The sequence below is a fragment of the Podarcis gaigeae genome, assembly GCF_964106915.1.
Source record: "Podarcis gaigeae genome assembly, chromosome: 9".
In the NCBI taxonomy this organism is placed as follows: domain Eukaryota; kingdom Metazoa; phylum Chordata; class Lepidosauria; order Squamata; family Lacertidae; genus Podarcis; species Podarcis gaigeae.
Window position 1 is genome coordinate 75,005,701 of NC_139685.1, and position 19,329 is coordinate 75,025,029.

At 47.3% G+C, this 19,329-nt stretch overlaps 1 protein-coding gene across 7 annotated transcripts in view; it reads right to left on the reverse strand.

The window, feature by feature from the left end:
* SLC4A11 (solute carrier family 4 member 11) overlaps positions 1–19,329 on the reverse strand; it is a 236,541-nt gene that overhangs the window by 76,202 nt on the left and 141,010 nt on the right. For 5 of the 7 annotated variants that reach the window (XM_083756429.1, XM_083756433.1, XM_083756427.1 and 2 more), the window contains exons 4-6: positions 7,169–7,215; positions 2,975–3,206; positions 1,198–1,279 (exon numbers count right to left, since the gene is read on the reverse strand). In XM_083756429.1, coding sequence (XP_083612555.1) covers positions 1,198–1,279; positions 2,975–3,206; positions 7,169–7,215 — 361 coding nt within the window. The remainder of the gene's footprint in view (positions 1–1,197; positions 1,280–2,974; positions 3,207–7,168; positions 7,216–19,329) is intronic. The other 2 variants (XM_083756430.1, XM_083756428.1) reach the window with 1 other exon arrangement.

Here is a 19,329-nt window from a genome sequence, read left to right on the forward strand (position 1 = left end):
TTTCTCCATACAAACCAGCCCCCACTGGCTCAATTTCTACAGAGGGGTTATCCCAGCAGTTGGGAGGGGGGTGTTAATTTATGGGAGATAAAGAACGGCCCAGTATACCTGAAGGAGCCTCTCCACCCCCATCATCCAGTCTGGACACTGAGGTCCAGCTCCGAGGGCCTTCTGGCAGTTCCCTCACTGTGAGAAGTGAGATTACAGGGAACCAGGCAGAGGGCCTTCTCGGTGGTGGCACCCGCCCTGTGGAACGCCCTCCCATCAGATGTCAAGGAAATAAACAACTATCCGACTTTTAGAAGACATCTGCAGGCAGCCCTGTTTAGGGAAGTTTTTAATGTTTGAAGTTTTATTCTGTTTTTAATGTTCCGTTGAAAGCCGCCCAGAGTGGCTGGGGAAACCCCGCCAGATGGGCGGGGTAGAAATGATAAATTATTAGTCTTATAAAGCAAAGAGATGTTTGTGAGATTCTGTGCGGAAGGATGGGTTGAAAGTAAACTTCTTTTCTCCTGCTCTGGAGGGCCGGACTCAATCCAACGGCCTCAAGTTACAAGAAAGGAGAGTCCTACTAACCATCAGGAAGAATTTTCTGACAGGAAGAGCTAATTTGACCGTAGGATGGAAGGTTGTGGCCTCTCCTTCCTTGGAGGTTTTTAAGCAGAGGTTGGATGGCCATCTGCCAGGGATGCTTGAGCTGAAATTCCTGCATTGCTGGGGGTTGGACTAGATGACCCTTGGGGTCCCTTCCAACTTCCATGATTCTTTGACAAGATTTCCTAATGGAGTAGTCCTTTTCACCATAACTTTGCTTGCAAAAACACTGGATTTCAATTGATCTGTAGGCAGTGGCCTGTTCTAAACCAAACCCGACGCCCTAGACACAGGAAACTATTGTATACCAAGTCAAGACGACTGGCCCATTTAGCCCAGTACTGCCTACACTGGCCTGGCAGCAGCTCTCCAGTGTATGAGGCTGGAGACATTCCTAGCTAGAGGAGCTGAGGATTCAGCTTGGAGGGGCTTCTGTGTGCAAAAGCAGATAATTTAGGACTGAGCTATAGCACCTTCCCTTGGGAAACAGAAAGGAGAAAAAGGAGATGGAGCCTTGCAATAAGAGAGAAAATATATAGTGCCCGCCACACAGTTTGGACAGAGATGCTCTGGCAAGTTTCAACAGAAACATACTGTACTTACATGATACAAAGCCAGGACTGTTGATACTGTACCCCAGTGACTGTCGCTGTGACGCCCTGAATTGTATCTGACAAGAGGTGAACTGCAGAAAAGGGGGAGGAAGAGGAAATTAAATACATTTCGAATTATATTCAAGGACTATCATATATGGAATTACATCTTCATTCAGCCACAAACTATTATCTGAGCTTTTTAACAGGCCGGGTCGCTCTCAGCCGCTCAATGGTCTTGGTATAAAGAGATAAGAAGCATTAAAAAAAGGGAAATCTCAATGAAACACCATCCTTGAAAAACCCATTGCAGCTTTGAAGTGTGAAGTTTCAGCCTCTCTCGAGCTGAAAAGAAAAGAGGAACAATGGCTAATGTGGCTTGGTAGGTGTTCCGAGAGGGTAGGATCGGGTTATTCCCCCTGCTCATTCCATTTTGCAACTTCCTGCTTAATTGGGAAACGAAACGTTCTGGCCAAGCATGGCTTGGACCGAAGACACAAGCGGTGTTATGGGAGACAAAAGCAGAGAGAAAATGCTAGAGGCTAACTCAGTGACAAATGAGTGTGTATATACCATCCCGCTACATATCAGAGAGGTTCCATCTGCATTATATTATGTATATTATCATACACATGCGGTAATTTCAACTCTTTTCATATACGCGATAGCTTTAAAACAACGACAAAAGCGAAACAAAACCACAGAAACGCATCAGATGCTTATACAATGGTACCTCGGGTCAAGAACTTAATTCGTTCCAGAGGTCCATTCTTAATCTGTTTTGGGGGTTTTCATGTCACGCTGGTCGAGTCGAATGTGCGTGTCCATTTATTATGTAACCCGTCTCAAGAGGGCTGGGCGATGAAGGGGAAGGGGGTGGAAGTTTTACAAATAAATAAAAATGCCAGAGGTAGCAGCAGCGCAGGAAAACCTCGCCTTAAAACATCAGACTATTGGGATCATCTAAAGCCACTTCCAACCCCCCCCCCCCCATGATTGGGGGGATTCCTGGCCTTGTCACCCCCTGGCTGGCCAATCGTCTGGCTTTGGGGGCGTGGCCTGCCCAATTTAAAAGCAGGCACGGCCGGGGATCTCCCTCTTTGCCGCCCGCCAGTTGTTCCTGCTTTTCCCACCCTCCCGCCCTATAAGGTTTTCGTTCCTTGACCTTGCTATGGACCTTGGTTGGTCGCCATCAAGGGGCCTGGTAGGAATTTTTCCACTTGGCAAATTGGCACCAGCCACTTGGTTTTCGCCTACCTCGTAGCAAATCGTCACAACTTTCTGGGTGTTGGCGGCTAGGCATTGGTATTGTTCTGTAGATGGAAGAGGGGAGGTAGTGCCATCACCTGCCCTGCATATTGAAGGGTAGTCCAATAAAGGATTCTGGGGGGCGTGGCTCTGTCTGAAGCCTGGGGAGGTGAGGGTCTAAGGCACGCCCCCTATTGGTGACCCCGGGGGAGTTCCTAGTTGATGTGCATCAGCAGGACTCCCCCCACTGGTGGTTAACCCTTCCCGGACTTCAAGCGGACAGGCTGAAGTCGGATATAGTCGGTTAGGACCAATGCCTAAGCCAATACCACTCACCACCTGTAACCAATAAAGTTGTGGCTTTATTTAGGCCATTAACCTTAATAATTGTGTGATTATTTCCACTGGTGGGAGGGCGGGGACTCGCCACGCAACTCTGTGTTGTCGACACTGACTGGCAGCACATCTCCAGGGCTTCGGACTGACGCTCGACCTCTTTCAGTTCAGACAAATAGAAAGAAATAAAAGAGGTATCTCACCATTCCCTTCTCTGGGGGCCCCCGAATCGGTGAATAAAGTGCTCATGATTTTGTCAAAGTTGCAGCTGGGCTCCGCGTTGTCAGAGTCCTCCGCAAAGTGTTTCAGCATCTCCCGCAGGACGTCGTCCAGAGAGGTTGCTGTCTCGTCCAGGATGATGCTGGCTCTGGCGAGGAACCCGTCGAGGTCGCGGTGAGCTCGGATTTCTTCCTCAAAATTCTTTAACTTTAGGTACTGCAACGGAAAGGCGATGCCTTAGAAACGTTTCCCTAGCAATGAGAGATTCATTCTGCTCCATATTTCTAAATTTCTTTTTAACTCAAACCATTTTTTTTCATAATTATCTTTATATAAGTTTATATTTTGTGATGTTAACCATATTGCCTAAATACTTAACCTTTTTATGGACTTCTATCTCAATATTTAGCTCTAAATCCTTTTCTTCTTCTTCCTTCAAGTTTTTGACTAGTAGTTTAGTTTTGTTCCAATTTAGTTTAAATCCTGCCACTTCCCCAAATTTCTGAATCTTTTCTATTACATTATCCAAGGTAAGAGAGCCTTTCTACTGTTTATCAGGCAATGGCTTTTCCCACCTGCCTTGCCCCACCGTAAAGCCCTAGCAGCCTTTCCCAGACCATGACAAAAGCAGCTGAGAAAGAGAGAATATTTTTAAAAAACACAATTTCATAAGTTGCGTGTCCTTGCTCAGCGCCAATGAGTTATGCAAACATCACTCTGAAACAGTCAGGTACATGCTAGTTTCATTCAAGGAATATGCAGCCAGGCTGAGGTCTTAAGCAGCAAAACCCAGATAGGAAGAAGTTGATTTATATTTTGATTTTAAACGAGACTTAAGAGGTCCTGCACAAGTCACTCTCCTTTGGCCTCAGTTCCCCAACTGCTTAATGTGAGCGGACAAAGTTCCATCTCCCAGCAGAGGTAAAGGGACCCCTGACCATTAGGTCCAGTCATGGCCGGCTCTGGGGTTGCGGCACTCTTCTCACTTTATTGGCCGAAGGAACCGGCGTACAACTTCCGGGTCATGTGGCCAGCAGGACTAAGCCGCTTCTGGCGAACCAGAGCAGCGCACGGAAATGCCGTTTACCTTCCTGCCAGAGCGGTACCTATTTATCCATTTGCACTTTGATGTGCCTTCGAACTGCTAGGTTGGCAGGAGCAGGGACCGAGCAAGGGGAGCTCACCCCGTCGCGGGGATTCGAACCGCCAACCTTCTGATCGGCAAGTCCTAGGCTCAGTGGTTTAACCCACAGCGCCACCCACGTCCCTCCCCAGAAGAGGTACAAGACAACAAAGAGGGCAGACCCTGAAAAACACCTGGTCTCTGCCTTTCATTCTGAATGCCCACCATCTAGGATGGAGCAGGAATCCCCGTCAGCGCTGCCAACTGTTTGCCCGGCCAGCTCCCCCCTTGGGCACAGAGAGCAAGACCTTCTGGTTTTCAGAGGTGCCTTCCTCTCCACCCAGCAAGCAGATAAGCGCCTTATGGGATTTCATGCGTTCCTTGCGCATAAACTGCCACAGCCGCCGAATGCGGAAGGAAGAGCCTGGGATAGGTTAACAGGCAGGAATGTACATCAAAGGCATCGCCCCCTTCGAGGGAGTGGGCAGCAGTGGAAGAATGTCGGCAGAAAAGATTAAAGCTTTAGGAAGGCTGCTTTAATTTGCCAGGCTGCGGAGCTGGCACCGGTGCTTGTGAAACAGGAAATCTAACTTTCCTTTACGGTAATTATGCACTCATCGCCGCACCGTTCGTTGGCAGGGGGCAAATGTTACTATAGCTATACCAAGTCGTAAATAAATACTGGCATAAGGCGGCCAGGATGGGGCACGAGGGACCTGTGGAGAGGGCAACCGAGCTATAATTCATATGTCAGGAAGCGTGATTGCACTGAAAGCGGAAGATGCTTTGTTCTGGAACAGACCATTGGGCTCCTCTACCTCAATGTTGCCTACACAAAGGGATGGGGCAACCTGTGGTCTTCAGGATGCTCTGAGACTACAACTCCCATCATTCCTGCTCACTGGGCATGTTGGCTGTGGCTGTTGGGAGATGGAGCCTTTGCAAGACGGAATTGAGAGCCTTCTGCACAATTATGCTCTGTGATTTGCCAGCATCAGACTCAGCCCAACGTAAGGAGAAACATGCCTTCTCTTCCAGAATAAGTAACCAAACAATTAAACCCCTGTGTTGCAAACAATTATCAGTAATATCCAAGGCAACACGATGACCAAGTACAATAATGCAATATCAATATAAACTCTTTATATACCGTATTTTTCGCTCTATAGGACGCACTTTTTCCTCTCCAAAAATGAAGGGGAATTGTGTGTGCATCCTATGGGGCGAATGCAGGCTTTCGCTGAAGCTTGGAGAGCGAGAGGCGTCGATGCGCACCAACCTCTCTCGCTCTCCAGGCTTCAGGAAGCTATCAGCAAGCCTGGGGTGTCCGCAGGAGTTCCTGCAGGGCTTCCTAGGCTGCGGATAGCAGCCTGCTGCCCGGAGTGCAGGGCGCACTGAAGCAGAGCGCCCCACGCTTCAGGAAGCTATCCGCAGCCTAGGGAGCCCTGCGGGAGTTCCCGCGGCTGGGGGGGGGGAAATAATATTTTTCTTTCTTTATTTCCCCCCCAAAAAACTAGGTGCGTCCTATGGGCCGGTGCGTCCTATAGGGTGAAAAATACGGTAGTCTATCCGGAACATTGAATAATATGAGAAACCAAATAAACAGAAATCTTATAAATCTCTGAAAGCCACTAAATGTGCACTCTTGATGGATTCTCTTGAAAACATAGAACCAAATAACTTTATGACCACTGCTCCACAGATATTGCTGTTATACAAATCCATTCACTATATAGATGGGTTTATGAAGCATTTCTGTATCCTTCTTATGATGGGATAATGAGCTGCTTGTGCGTAAAAGCTTGATCCCTCTGGGGTTTGGCTGGTCACCCAAACCTAGGCACTAACGGAGCCCCCAAAGCATGACTCTGTCAGTCACTGGTAGAATCCGACAGTGGGCGTCTACGGAACTTACTCCAACATAAAAGTTGTTTGACAGACATGCGCCTCCTGGACTCTCTGCGTGACAGCTTCCGGCGAAGGGTGGGGGTTGCTAAAGGGGGTCTTGTTACCTCCTCACTGTTCTCTCTAGAAGTATCCCAGAGCCTCTCCCCCCGATTCCCTTTCCGCTGGAACTCCTGCTCTCCCCCTACTGGTTCCTTCTTCTGCTGTAGAGTCTCTCCTATTCTCCTGGAGCCTCTCCACCACCTGTCCCTCCGATGGCAGTTCCCTGACACCTTCTGCTGTGCTGAAGAAGAATTCTACGAAACAGTGGGTATATCGGGAATCACTGTTCACTACATCTGTTTGCGGACCACTTCAGCAGCTTTGGACGTCATATAACAAAGCTTTACGGCTTGTTTTCATCAGATAAGAATCTGACCCATTGCTTCTTTCAGAGACTTGCATAGTCTACAAAGACTTTCAGAGACTTACAAGACTTATGTTTATTTGGTTCCGGAATGGCAGAGGCGGTGAATGTTTTTGAGCTCAGGGGCCGCATTTGCTTCTGGGCAACTTCTCAGGGGCCGCATGCCAGCGGTGGGTGGAGCCAGAGGGAAAAGTGGGTGGAGCAAATGTCACCTTTGCACAGCAGGCTATTTTCGGCACACCCACACATCCCTCTCTGATCTTTCTCAGATGCATTGCCAGAGTTCAAAGGCGTATTCCAGGCAGGCAGAAACACCCAAGAAAGATGTAAAGCTGTCCTGGGGATGGAAGAATCTTGTCGGCAAGGGGGGAAAACAGCTAGGAGAGCACACAATTGACCCCTGGGTCTGGGGGCCTCTTGTAAGGCAGGAATACCCTGTCAGACAGGTGACATATAAATAATAAAATTGTATTATTATTAATATTATTATTACCATCCCCAGCATCATCAAAGGGAGAAGTACTGCACTAAGGAGAGTGAAAATCATTATTATTTCAGAAGAACATCAAACTTTAGGGATTTAGGTGAACAGATTTTTAGAGACAGCAAGAGAGGCACATTTCCTCTACTCTACGGAAAAGGGAATGGCTGGACAAAGGCTAAGCGCCTTTCTGTGCTGAGAGTGTGTTAAAGGCAAGTTATTCTTAAAAGACAACAATAATAAATAAAGACAATTGTACCTACTTTTCTTGATGTGTGTAATAAAACGCACCCAGCGCCTTCGCTTTCTGCTGGAAAAGAAGAGGAAAAGTTGCAATTGTAGGTTCGCATCACACCTAAGGGAAAATCCCATCTTTGTGACCCATGTTTTCGTATTTAAATGTTCATCCCATTTCATCTCAGAAAGGCCAGCTACTGGGCCAGATTACATATTCTGGCGTTATGAGAGCTCTTGGTGCAATTTTCTTTCTGTGGAAGCAGCTTTGATTTGGGTTGAGCCATGGGGCTCTAACTCTTCCCAGATGTGTTGCACCCCCAAATCTAGTTTAGTCCAACCAGGAATCTGAAACCTTGTATTCCATGGTTAATAACAGCTTGGTGGAGAGCTGATTAGGATCTCCACTGCCAATGGGTCAGAGCACAACTGGAGTCCTGCGTCCAGTTCTGGGGACCCCAATTTAAGAAGGATATTGACAAGCTGGAAGGTGTGCAGAGGTGGGCAACCAAGATGATCAAGGGTCTGGAAACAAAGCCTTATGAGGAACGATCACAGGAGCTGGGGATGTTTACCCTGGGAAATAGAAGACTGAGTGGAGATATGAAATGAAAACCATCTTTGAATATCTCATGGAAGCTTGTTTTCTCCTGCTCTGGAGGGCAGGACTCGAACCCATGGCTTCATGTTACAAGAAAGGAGATTCCGACTGAACATCAGGAAGAACTTTCTGACAGTAAGAGGAGTTTGACAGTGGAATGGACCCCCTTGGAAAGTGGTGGATTCTCCTGCCTTGGAGGTTTTTCAGCAAAGGTTGGGTGGCCAAGTGTCATAGATGCTTTCGTTTAGATTCCTGCATTGCAGGAGCTTCAGCAGTGGTGGAGTTATGGGTGTGCAGGAGGGGCAGCTCGCCCCGGGTGGCACTGGACCTGCAGGGCATCTGAGCCACCAGGGCAGCTGTCTACCAGCTCTATCTGGTACGCAGGATGGGACCCTCCCTACCCGCAGACTGTCTCGCCAGAGTGGTGCATGCTCTAGTTATCTCCCGCTTGGACTACTGCAATGCGCTCTACGTGGGGCTACCTTTGAAGGTGACCCGGAAACTACAACTAATCCAGAATGCGGCAGCTAGACTGGTGACTGGGGGTGGCTGCCAAGACCACATAAAACCGGTCTTGAAAGACCTACACTGGCTCCCAGTATGTTTTTGAGCACAATTCAAAGTGTTGGTGCTGACCTTTAAAGCCCTAAAAGGCCTCAGCCCAGTAGACCTGAAGGCACGTCTCCACCTCCATCATTCTGCCCGGACACTGAGGTCCAGCTCTGAGGGCCTTCTGGCGGTTCCCTCACTGCGAGAAGTGAGGTTACAGGGATCAAGGCAAAGGGCCTTCTCGGTAGTGGTACCCGCCCTGTGGAACATCCTCTCATCAGATGTCAAGGAAATAAACAACTACTAGACTTTTAGAAGACATCTGAAGGCAGCCCTGTTTAGGGAAGCTTTTAATGTTTGATGCATTACTGTATTTTAATATTTTGTTGGAAGCCGCCCAGAGTGACTGGGGAAGCCCAGCCAGATGGGCGGGTTATAAATAATGAATTATATTATATATATTATATCTTTCCTGGCTGGAGGGCACCCGCGAAGGACGCGATGGCTTGGACTCCCTGCAGGCCCAGCGCTGCCCGAAAAAGCAGCACAGGGCCGGCACACGCCTGGGACACAACCACTCCGGCCAATGCCGGATTTACGTAAGCTATAGCTCAGGGCTCCACTCTCTTGGGGACCCCAAAAAAATTAAAGGAAAAAAACCTAGATGTACATTTCCGAAATAGAAGATAAAAAAGAAATGAAATAAAACCTATATACAGCAACAGTGTTTTGTGTTGTGTAGGCTCCTATGATGCAAGTCATGGGCCCCGCCTGCTAGCCTGCTCCCTAAAATATTACGGGTTTGCTCATTTCTATATATAGGGTGCCTACATTCTGCATGTGCAAATGGCTTGAGATACCTATTAGGTCCATTAATTACCATATAGCATGTATGCAACACAAAAAAACAGTGGCGATTTGTTGGTGACAAAGGACAGCTGGACATATAAAGGGCCCCATTACCTTCAGTAGCTTGGGGCCGCATCAAACCTAAATCCGGCCCTGCCTTGCCTCCATGACACAGAGCTCGCATGCATCGCCAGGCACCGGCGGGACTTTCTAAGTCGCTGTCCCTCGGGATCCCTTCCAACTCTTCTACAATTCTATGATTCCATGCTTCTCATAAAATGAAAATGACTTTGAGAGATCCGAACACAGAGCTCCAAGGATATGTCCCTTTTTATTGCATTGATGATGATTTGCGCTCACAGTGCTTTCAAGGCAGTTAGATGTGACGCTGCTTTTAACCAGGCCTTTGTTTGACATGATTGACATCCCATACCCTTTTAAAATGTGGCTCTTGGGGGGGGGGGCTGTGTGTGTTATTGGGTTATTGCATTTATTTTGATTTTATATATTGTGATCTTTTCTGTGAGACCTCTGGGTATAGGGCGGTATATAAATTCAATCAATCAATCAATCAATCAATCAATCAATCAAAATAATACTGCACCTGCAAAGGTTTTGGGGCAGACACAATGATTTGTTTCCAGTCAGGACATCCTTCAACTCCTTATAGCACCTGTTTCAGGGTTTTAATCCTCACCCATTCCTGGCTATTTTTTATTTTATTTATTTTATTTTATTTTATTTTATTTTAATTTTATGCACTATAGGCTCTCCATGATGCAGAAACTCTGAGGAAGCATTGCAGAACTACTAATATAGCAGATTGCAGGGGGCTGGACTAGATGACCCATGGGACCCCTTTCCAACTCTACATTTCTATGTTCTATGAAGACAGGCCGGCCTTCACAGCTTTCCCGTGTGAAGAGGTAATATACGTTTTGGCCCCGTTTTCAGAACGATTGCATGCCAGCCATTCCGGCCCAATACAGATGCTCCTGACCTCATGCACTTCTTATTGTTTCATAAATACAGTTTCTTAAAAAACCCCACCAGCCTTTCGTGACGTGCATTAAATTCCTAGGGACTGCAACCGACTATTCATCAGCCCTGCAGCAAAAATGCCTGCCACTTGCCGAAGAAATATTGAAGCGAATATGCTGACAGGAGCAGAACTACTAACCACAGTCTTGTCTTGTCTTCCTTCAGAGAACATACATTCTCCCCCCCCCCACCGTCTCCTATTGTCTTTTAAAAAAACAAAAACTGATGTGGAGAAATCCAATAAAAATATGCAAATAATTAGATGCAATGCAAGAGGAATCTAGCATAGCTTTGCTGACGAATCAAAATCTGCCTTCGAAAACCTGAGTGGCAGAATGCCCACGCCATTAGTGTAATTATATGCTGACTTGGGCATGAAATTTATGAAGGATTTGGGGGGGGTAGAAATGTCTTTGCGGCCCAAGTTTCAGAGGGTTAAAAAGACCAACTTGCTTCCTTAATTCATCAATGGGCAAATCAGGAGAACCAGATTTAAAATTAGGGAGATATGAATGGGGAATGTTGGAAAGATGCCTTATGCAGAGCCAGATGGTCAGTCTTCTTCCTACACCATAAGAATGGAAGAAGAGTCCTGCTGTGGCCGCCAAGACCATATAACACTGGTCCTGAAAGACCTACATTGGCTCCCAGTATGTTTCCAAGCACAATTCAAAGTGTTGGTGCTGACCTCTAAAGCCCTAAACGGCCTCAAAGGCCCAGGATACCTGAAGGAGCGTCTCCACCCCCATCGTTCAGCCCAGACACTGAGGTCCAGCTCCGAAGGCTTTCTGGCGGTTCCCTCCCTTCAAGAAGGGAGGTTACAGGGAACCAGGCAGAGGGCCTTCTTGGTGGTGGCGCCCACCCTGTGGAATGCCCTCCCATCAGATGTCAAGGAAATAAACAACTATCTGACTTTTAGAAGACATCTGAAGGCAGCCCTGTTTAGGGAAGTTTTTAATGTCTGATATTTTGTTGTGTTTTTAGTATTATGTTGGGAGCCACCCAGAGTGGCTGGGGAAACCCAGCCGACTGGGCGGGTAATGAATGAATGAATATTACAGTCATACCTTGGGTTACATATGCTTCAGGTTACGTTTTTTCAGGTTACGGACCACCGAAACCTGGAAGTACCGGAACGGGTTACTTCTGGGTTTCGGCGGTCGTGCATGCGCAGAAGCGCCGAATCGCAACCCGCACGTGCACAGACACAGGTTGTGAATGTGAATCCTGCATGGATCACGTTCGCAACCCAAGCGTCTACTGTATTATTATCATCATCATCATCATCATCATCCGGCCAATGGCCCATCTAGTCCAGCGTTCTGTTCTCACAGCGGCAAACCTGATGCCTCATCAGGGAACCCCAAAAGCAGAATCAGTACACAAAGAGGCTTCTCCCCTCCTGTGGCTTTCAGGAACTGGTATTCAGGAACACTGATTTCTCCAGCTGGGGAGGCACAACAGAGACAAGCACGATGTAAGCTTCGCAGTGAGTAGCTCCCTTCTGCCTGCGAAAGAACTGCCGACCAAGGGCTCAGAACGGTTGCTTTCCCTCCACCTCGCAACCTGCTCCAGTCCAGTCAATACCTTGAGCAACTATGAACCCACTATATGCTCCGATGTACAAACCAAGGACCAGTTCTACGAGGAACTGGACCAGGCTGCCAGGAAGGTTGCAGATCGCGAAGACCTCTTCCTAGCTGGGAGGTTTCAATGCCAGAGTTGGGGACGATCATCACACACAAGACAAGTGCATAGGTCATCATGAATGAGAATAGACAAAGGCTCTTATCACAGCCTCTGCATCACAAACACCTTCTTCTCCACCAAGGCGAAACACCGAGAGTCCTGGGGAACCTAAACTGCACACACACATATTCCTAATGCGGCCTGCCTCGCCTTACAGGGCTGTGCTGAAGATTGCTAAAGCCAGCTTCCCCAACATGGTGCCCATACACAGCCAATAGCCAGGATGATGGGAGGGAGCTCTGGTCCAAAATGCCTGGAGGGCCCCAGGTGATTTAAGGGGTGCAAGATATGCTCAAAAACACTTGAGTTGCAGTAAAGAGCTGCTTGGCTCTGCTGACATTATACAACTGACGTCGTAACGTTTTTTCTTCGGCTGTTTTAATACTTCAAAAGCAGCTCTCATTACTGGAGCCGAGGGAGCTGTTCAGCGATTTCTACCCAGGATCTCTCTCTCCTAGGTCAGAATTAGTCATCCGTTCCTATTTGCAGAAAGAAAACACAAACACCTAATTGGAATCATACTTAAAAATAGGAAAATAGCTCGCACCTAAATCTGAAGAAAAACAAGAACCGGCCTGTGTTGAGTTTTTCTCTTTTGTCTTTTCTGAGCTTTTAAGACCTCCTCATTATTATTCTTGAATATATATATTTTAATTTCAGGGATGCGACTGAGACCTGGGGTGGTGCTGCAGATGTCGGCAACAAGGGAGAGAAACAAAAGGGATCCTAAGAAACTGCAACCTCTGCCCAACCCCAGAGAGTTTATAATCAGGTGTCTGGAAGCCCATGTCATGTTGAAGGTGTGAAACATCCAATAAGGTTTCCATCGCCCTTTTGGGTCCCTCACTGAGCCTGGCTGAGCTCTTTCCTTCGCATGCGTGCCGAAGAGACGGCTGTGTTGCCATCGTCAGTTCTCAAAAATAACAGCCCCTTTCGCTTTCTCATCAAAGGAACCCGTTGCATCCCCTGAGCTGCGACTATTTCACTTCTCACCCAGCGGCAGAGTAGGAGGGGCTGAGATTTCCAACCCCCTGGAAGCCGCAGGTTTCATCGCACCCCACAATAACTTGCTCATTCCGTCAGACGGGGAAGGGAAAAAATCCCATGCATTGACACCCGCCTTCCGAAGTGTATACGAGGCCCAGGGGCAATTAAACTGAGACCATTTGGGGGGACCTGCCAGGTGACGCAAGAGAATACAAGGAGGGCCTGCCGGATCAGGATCAGTTGCCTGTGGGAAACTTGCAAGCACAAGAGCACTCCCAGATCCTCTGGTTTCCAGCAGCTGATGCTCAAAAACGCAAAATCAACAGCAAAAACAGACAGACCTCAGCGTAACACTCAACATGGAAGTGTGGCACTCTCTCAAAACAGGGCACGTCCAGCTTCCGAAAAAAGTTCACAAACCAGAACACTTACTTCCAAGTGGTTTGAGTACCAAGGCATTTGAGAACCAAGGTACCACTGTGATTGCAATTTAAAAAGAGATGCAAGCAACCTCACCATAGAAAAGGAATATGGTACCCAGGTTGCCCGCATCCCTGCTCGGTCTGGTGTCGAGGTGCTTGCAATAGACGAGCACCTCGATTTATCCTGGGCAGCTATTGCAGGAGGGGATGGCTTCTGGCAGAAGACTGTCCCCTTGGCAGCCGAAACAAAATAAAAATAAATAAATAATCATTTCCAATAGCACCTTAGAGACCAACTAAGTTAGTTGTTGGCATGAGCTTTCGTGTGCATGCACACTTCTTCAGATACCCTGGCAGCCATTCAAATAGAGGACTGTATTCTGCAAAGTAGGACACATGGGCACCCTGAGACCAGAGCTTGCCTTATTTGAGCAGTGGAAGAAATCTCTAGACCCGGGCAGCCCCTGGCTACCCCATATACACAGCATTTGATATTTTCATATATTCATTCGAAATAAGATGGGGTATCTACTCTTTTTTACTGTTTGTATTATAGTTTATATTTTTTGTAAAGTGATATGTGCATGCAGGCCATCGTCTGTAAAAAAAATATTTTCAGTTTATGAAGCAATTCTATATCATCCTACCACACTGACGAAAAATTCTATGAAACAGTAGTCGATATCTGGAATCACTGTTCAGTGTTGGACATCATATATGCTGAATTCACAAAGATTCACAGCTTGTCTTTCATCGTATAAAGTCTGGTACCTCACTTCATTTAACTATTTTCAGAGTCAAAAGATTTCATATTGTACTTGTTATGGTTTGAAGGAATTCTATAGGTAAAGGTAAAGGGATCCCTGACCATTAGGTCCAGTCGTGACCGACTCTGGGGTTGCGGCGCTCATCTCGCTTTATTGGCCGAGGGAGCCGGCGTACAGGTCATGTGGCCAGCATGACTAAGCCGCTTCTGGTGAACCAGAGCAGAGCACCGAAACGCCGTTTACCTTCCCGCCAGAGCAGTACCTCTTTATCTACTTGCACTTTTTGTGTTTTTGAACTGCTAGCTTGGCAGGAGCAGAGACCGAGCAACAGAAGCTCACCCCCTCGCGGGGATTCAAACCACCAACCTTCTGATCGGCAAGTCCTAGGCTCTGTGGTTTAACCCACAGCGCCACCCGCGTCCCAAGGAATTCTATAAAGATTGTCCATTGCGTATGTACACGGTCATTGTGTTGCCTAGACATTGCTGACCTCCCCATACACACAGCAGCCTCTTCTGCAAACTCTACGGAGGGCAGACCATTTTGACTTCCCCCTTGCTCATTCAGGGTTTATCCTGGCCCATTTGAAACAAAACCCTCCGGCCTCCGACCTCAAAACCGCACGCAAGAACTGCGCACAAGCGTTCCAAAGGCTTTAAGCCGGGCGAGCGAAGTTCCTAAGAAACATTTAAATTCTTTCCCCCCGTCTTGAACTGCCCTTGTCAACCAGGAAACACGGACAGAGGCCTGGCCTATCAGGGAACACAATTGGCCCATCCATTTTCCATTCTCGGAGTAGGAAGCGCTAAAGTGGCCGGCATCCCAGCCTGACATCAGGGTTTCTAAAATAGGATTTATCAGATGGAGCTCGCGGGGCCGGCATTGTGCCTGGCGACATGAAAAGGGCTTTGCTATTAATGTGAGGAAACGCAACTATTGTGTGCAGAATGATACCCATGCCGTCCCAGACCACTTGTCTCTGGACGGCTCTCTCTCTGGAATTCCCTGGCGCCGACAGAGTGGGCTCCTTCTTATATCCACGCAACCCCTCCTTTCGGGGGGGGGATTATCTCAGCAGCGGGACCCACCTCCTGCCCTCGCCCCCCCATGTTTTGGAAGCTCTCGCTTGCCGGTTGAGTTTCCCGGTGGTTTGCCCCGGGTGTGCCTGCGTTGCGTCTGGAGCGCTTTTCAGGAAACTGTCGATTCAGTATCTCGGCACGGCCTATTGTGTGGAGGGTGGGACAAGCCTTATTAAAAGTGGGTGTTTGTGTGCAAGAAAGTGTAAAGGCTGCCCCATTATTACCGCTAAACAAAGCCACATCCTGCCTTCCAACTGGCTCTCCACCAAATTGCTACCACCGAGAAAATAATAATAATGATTTAGGAAAAGGGGGGGTTGGACACAACCACTGCCAGAAACTTTTTTCTTTCTTGTTTTCGACCTCAGGCACAGATGCACGGAGAAGCATTTGCCATTAGGAAACAAGCCAGCTAGTAAAAGAGTGAGCACAGACGGGGGAAATAAAAAAAAATGACTTGTCCTTGGTCCCATATTGCTCAGTACTGTCTACACTGACTGGCAGAAGCTCTCCAAGATTTCAGATAGGGTTCTCTCCAGCCTTTCCTGGAGATGTCAGGATTGGAACCCGGGACCTTCTGCATGCAAAGCAGGTGTTCCTGAATGGAGCTAAACCTCTCCCCAGTTGGCACCGTCCAATATTCACAATCTTGAATCTGGGAGCAGAAATCGGCTCACCTTTCAGTTTCCCCACAGAAAGCCTCTCAGACTCAAGTTTGTCATTTTGCTAAAGGAGATGTACAATGAGCTGAAGATGGCCGAGGCAAGGACATTTCAGGTGTCCCTGCGTCTGGGTACACACACAAATATTTCTAGCTGATATGTGGTTAATGCTGATGTTATTTTACAGGTTAGAAACACCCATATTGATTTGATAATCGTATAATAGGGATTTTGCTGTAACTGCGATGTTTAGCTTATTTAGTTGTTGCTGGGCATCCAAAAAAATATTAAAATACTGTACTACTAATGCTTTAATGTATTTTAAATCTTTTGTTGGAAGCTGCTTTGGGATTCCTTTGAACAGTGGGGTAGAAATACAATCAATCAATCAATCAATCAAATTGTTCTGTGGAACGAGAAATGGCATCACCACCAAATAACTTGTGTTTTCCTCTTGGCGCTGGTTGTCTAGGTCTAGGACATGGGTAGGAAAACTAAGGCCCGGGGGCCAGATCTGGCCCAATCACCTTCTCAATCTGGCCTGCGGACGGTCCGGGAATCAGCGTATTTTTACATGAGTAGAATGTGTTCTTTTATTTAAAATGCATCTCTGGCTTATTTGTGGGGCTTGCCTGGTGTTTTTACATGAGTAGAATGTGTGCTTTTATTTAAAATGCATCTCTGGGTGATTTGTGGGGCACAGGAATACGTTCATTATTTTTTCCCCAAAATATAGTCTGGCCCCCCACAAGGTCTGAGGGACTGTGGACCGGCCCCCCGCTGAAAAAGTTTGCTGACCCCTGGTCTAGGACAATGCAAAATGCTTGCAAGTCCAGGGCACAGGCATTATCCACAGCAGACACCTTGTACCTGAAAGACAGAATGTGTGAATCAACCCTTTATCTTCAGAGGCTTAAGTTCCAAAGGTTGAGTGGCCATCTGTCCTGGATCCTTCAGCTGAGATTCCTTCATTGCAGAGGGTTGGACTAAATGACCCTTGATGTCCTTTCAAACTCTACAATTCTCTGATTCTAAACAGCTGCGTTATTCTCCTACCTTTGAGCAACAACGCTCACATCTAATTCCCCGTATTTTTCATTCTGCTGGGATGTTGTAGTAGTTACTATACACGGAGCTACTTCCTTCCACCACTAAAGCTATCACAAACCTGCAGACTCGTCAGATACCTTCCTAAGGACTAGTAACTTCTTGGGCACATAATTTAACATGGTTCTACGAATCCGCCTTTGCTCTTAAGACATGGAAGTGGCCTCAGAAACCTGAGAGGCAGACTCAGGTCATATTTCTGAATGCTCTTATCCTTACCCCCCCCCCCAAAAAAAATACCTGCCATGTGTAGGTACAGCACAGTTCTTTTCCAATACAGTGGTACCTTGGTTCTCAAACGCCTTGGTACTAAAACAACTTGGAACTCAAACACTGCAAAGGTAAGTGTTCTGGTTTGCAAACTTTTTTTGGAAGCCAAACAAGCTCCGTTTTGAGTGTTACGCTTCCGTTGCAACGGCTCTCAACCTGTGGGTCCCCAGATGTTGTTGGATTACAACTCCCATCATCCCTGACCACTGGTCATGCTGGCTAGGAATGATGGGAGATGTAGTCCAACAACATCTGGGGACCCACAGGTTGAGAAACACTGGTTTAGAATGTTACGCTGAGGTCTATCTGTTTTTGCTATTTATTTTGCGTTTTTCTGGCTCTTTCCTTTTTGTTTCTGTGACTGTGTGGAACCCAGTTCAACTACCGATTGATTGATTGATTGATTGATTGATATTGATTGATTGATTGTGTGACTGCAGTACATTGTTTATTGCTTTCATTTTATTGCTCAATGGTCTCGTTAGATAGTAAAATTCATCTTAAAGTGCTGTTTTAGAGGTTGTTTTTAAAAGTCTGGAACGGATTGATCCGTTTTGCATGACCAAAGCGCACCTTGGTTTTGCAACGGACTTCCAGAACGGATTAAGTCTGAGAACCAAGGTACCACTGTATACAAAATGTCCCAATGTCAGCCTGGATAGCTCAGTTGTTGGGAGCGTGGCGTGGCGCTGATCACGCCAAGGTTGCAGGTTCGATCCCCATCTGGGACAACTGCATTGCAGGGGATTGGACTAAACAATTTTCAGGATTCCTTCCAATTCTGTTATTCTATGATTCTAAGGTGGGATTGGGGGGGGGGGGACCATTTAAAAACACAGCGCAGCCCTGAATTCCACAAGACAGACTTCCAACTTGACTAGCTTCAATAAATTGTGCAAGCCCTGTTCTTTTTCCCCTCCCTCTCCTTCACTCCCCCAGGCAAAATTATGCTAAAGTTTAGCACATTGACAGTTTTAAAAGCAAGCCTATGACAGCGCAAGTATGAGATTTATTATACTTGCATTATGCACATGCATCCAAACGCCTCGAGGCTCTGGGCATGTTTTCTAAACCTAATAAATAACAACATGAACAGTAAGGGGTTGTTGCTTTCAATCGCATGGCTCAGATGAGCCTGTTAGGAGTTAAGTGCTCCCAGAGAGCTCAGAACATAGTTTTAAAGGGTATAAAACGTCTGTTCCCAATGGTCTATTAAAACAGGAGTTGAATGCTATTACGAGAGCGGTCTGACCTATCAATGGGGCAGGGGGACAACTAGGTCAGTTGTCCATCTAGTCAGTGACTTAGGGGGTTGGAAGGGAAAATGAGAGCAGCCACAGCAAGCTACAAGCCCCCCCCCAAACCACCAGAAATTCTGCCTTTGCAATAATCGCCGTCATGTTCAAGACCAGTAGCGAAGCCAGAAAGGTCACAGACAAAAGGGAGCGTTGCAGATCCTCCAAATGTCCCTGTTTTCCAAGGACAGTCTTGGATTTACAGAAGCCGTCCCGGTTTCCGATTTGATCCCACAATGTCCTGCTGTACACCTACAGTCATACCTCGGGTCACAGACACTTCACGCACCTGCCGAAACCTGAAAGTACCAGAACGGGTTACTTCCAGGTTTCGCTGTTGCGCTGAAGCGCTAAATCGCGCTTTGCGCATACACAGGCGCACCGAATCGCAACCCGCACGTGTGCAGACACGCCACTGTGGGCTGCGAATGTGCATCCCGCATGGATCATGTTCGAAACCCGAGCGTCCACTGTATTTTCATCGGAGAAATGTTGGAGGGTATGGTACTGGCTTCTGTATCAACGCCATTTTAGCAATCTAGGTTAGACTACTGCACTGTGCGATGCCTGGGGCTGCGTTTGGAGACAGTTGCAGAAACTTTGGCTGGCACAGAATTCGGCAGGCGGATTGCTGAACGGGACCAGGCAGACCCAAGGATATAACCTGAATTCTGGCCTGGCTGCGTTTTCTGTCAGTCGGTTTCCAGGCTCAACTCCAAATACTAATTGTGGTTACGAGTGTTTGAACCGGACCTGGGAGACCTGGGTTCAGATCCTGGGCCAACCACAAAGCTCATTGGGACACTCTTATT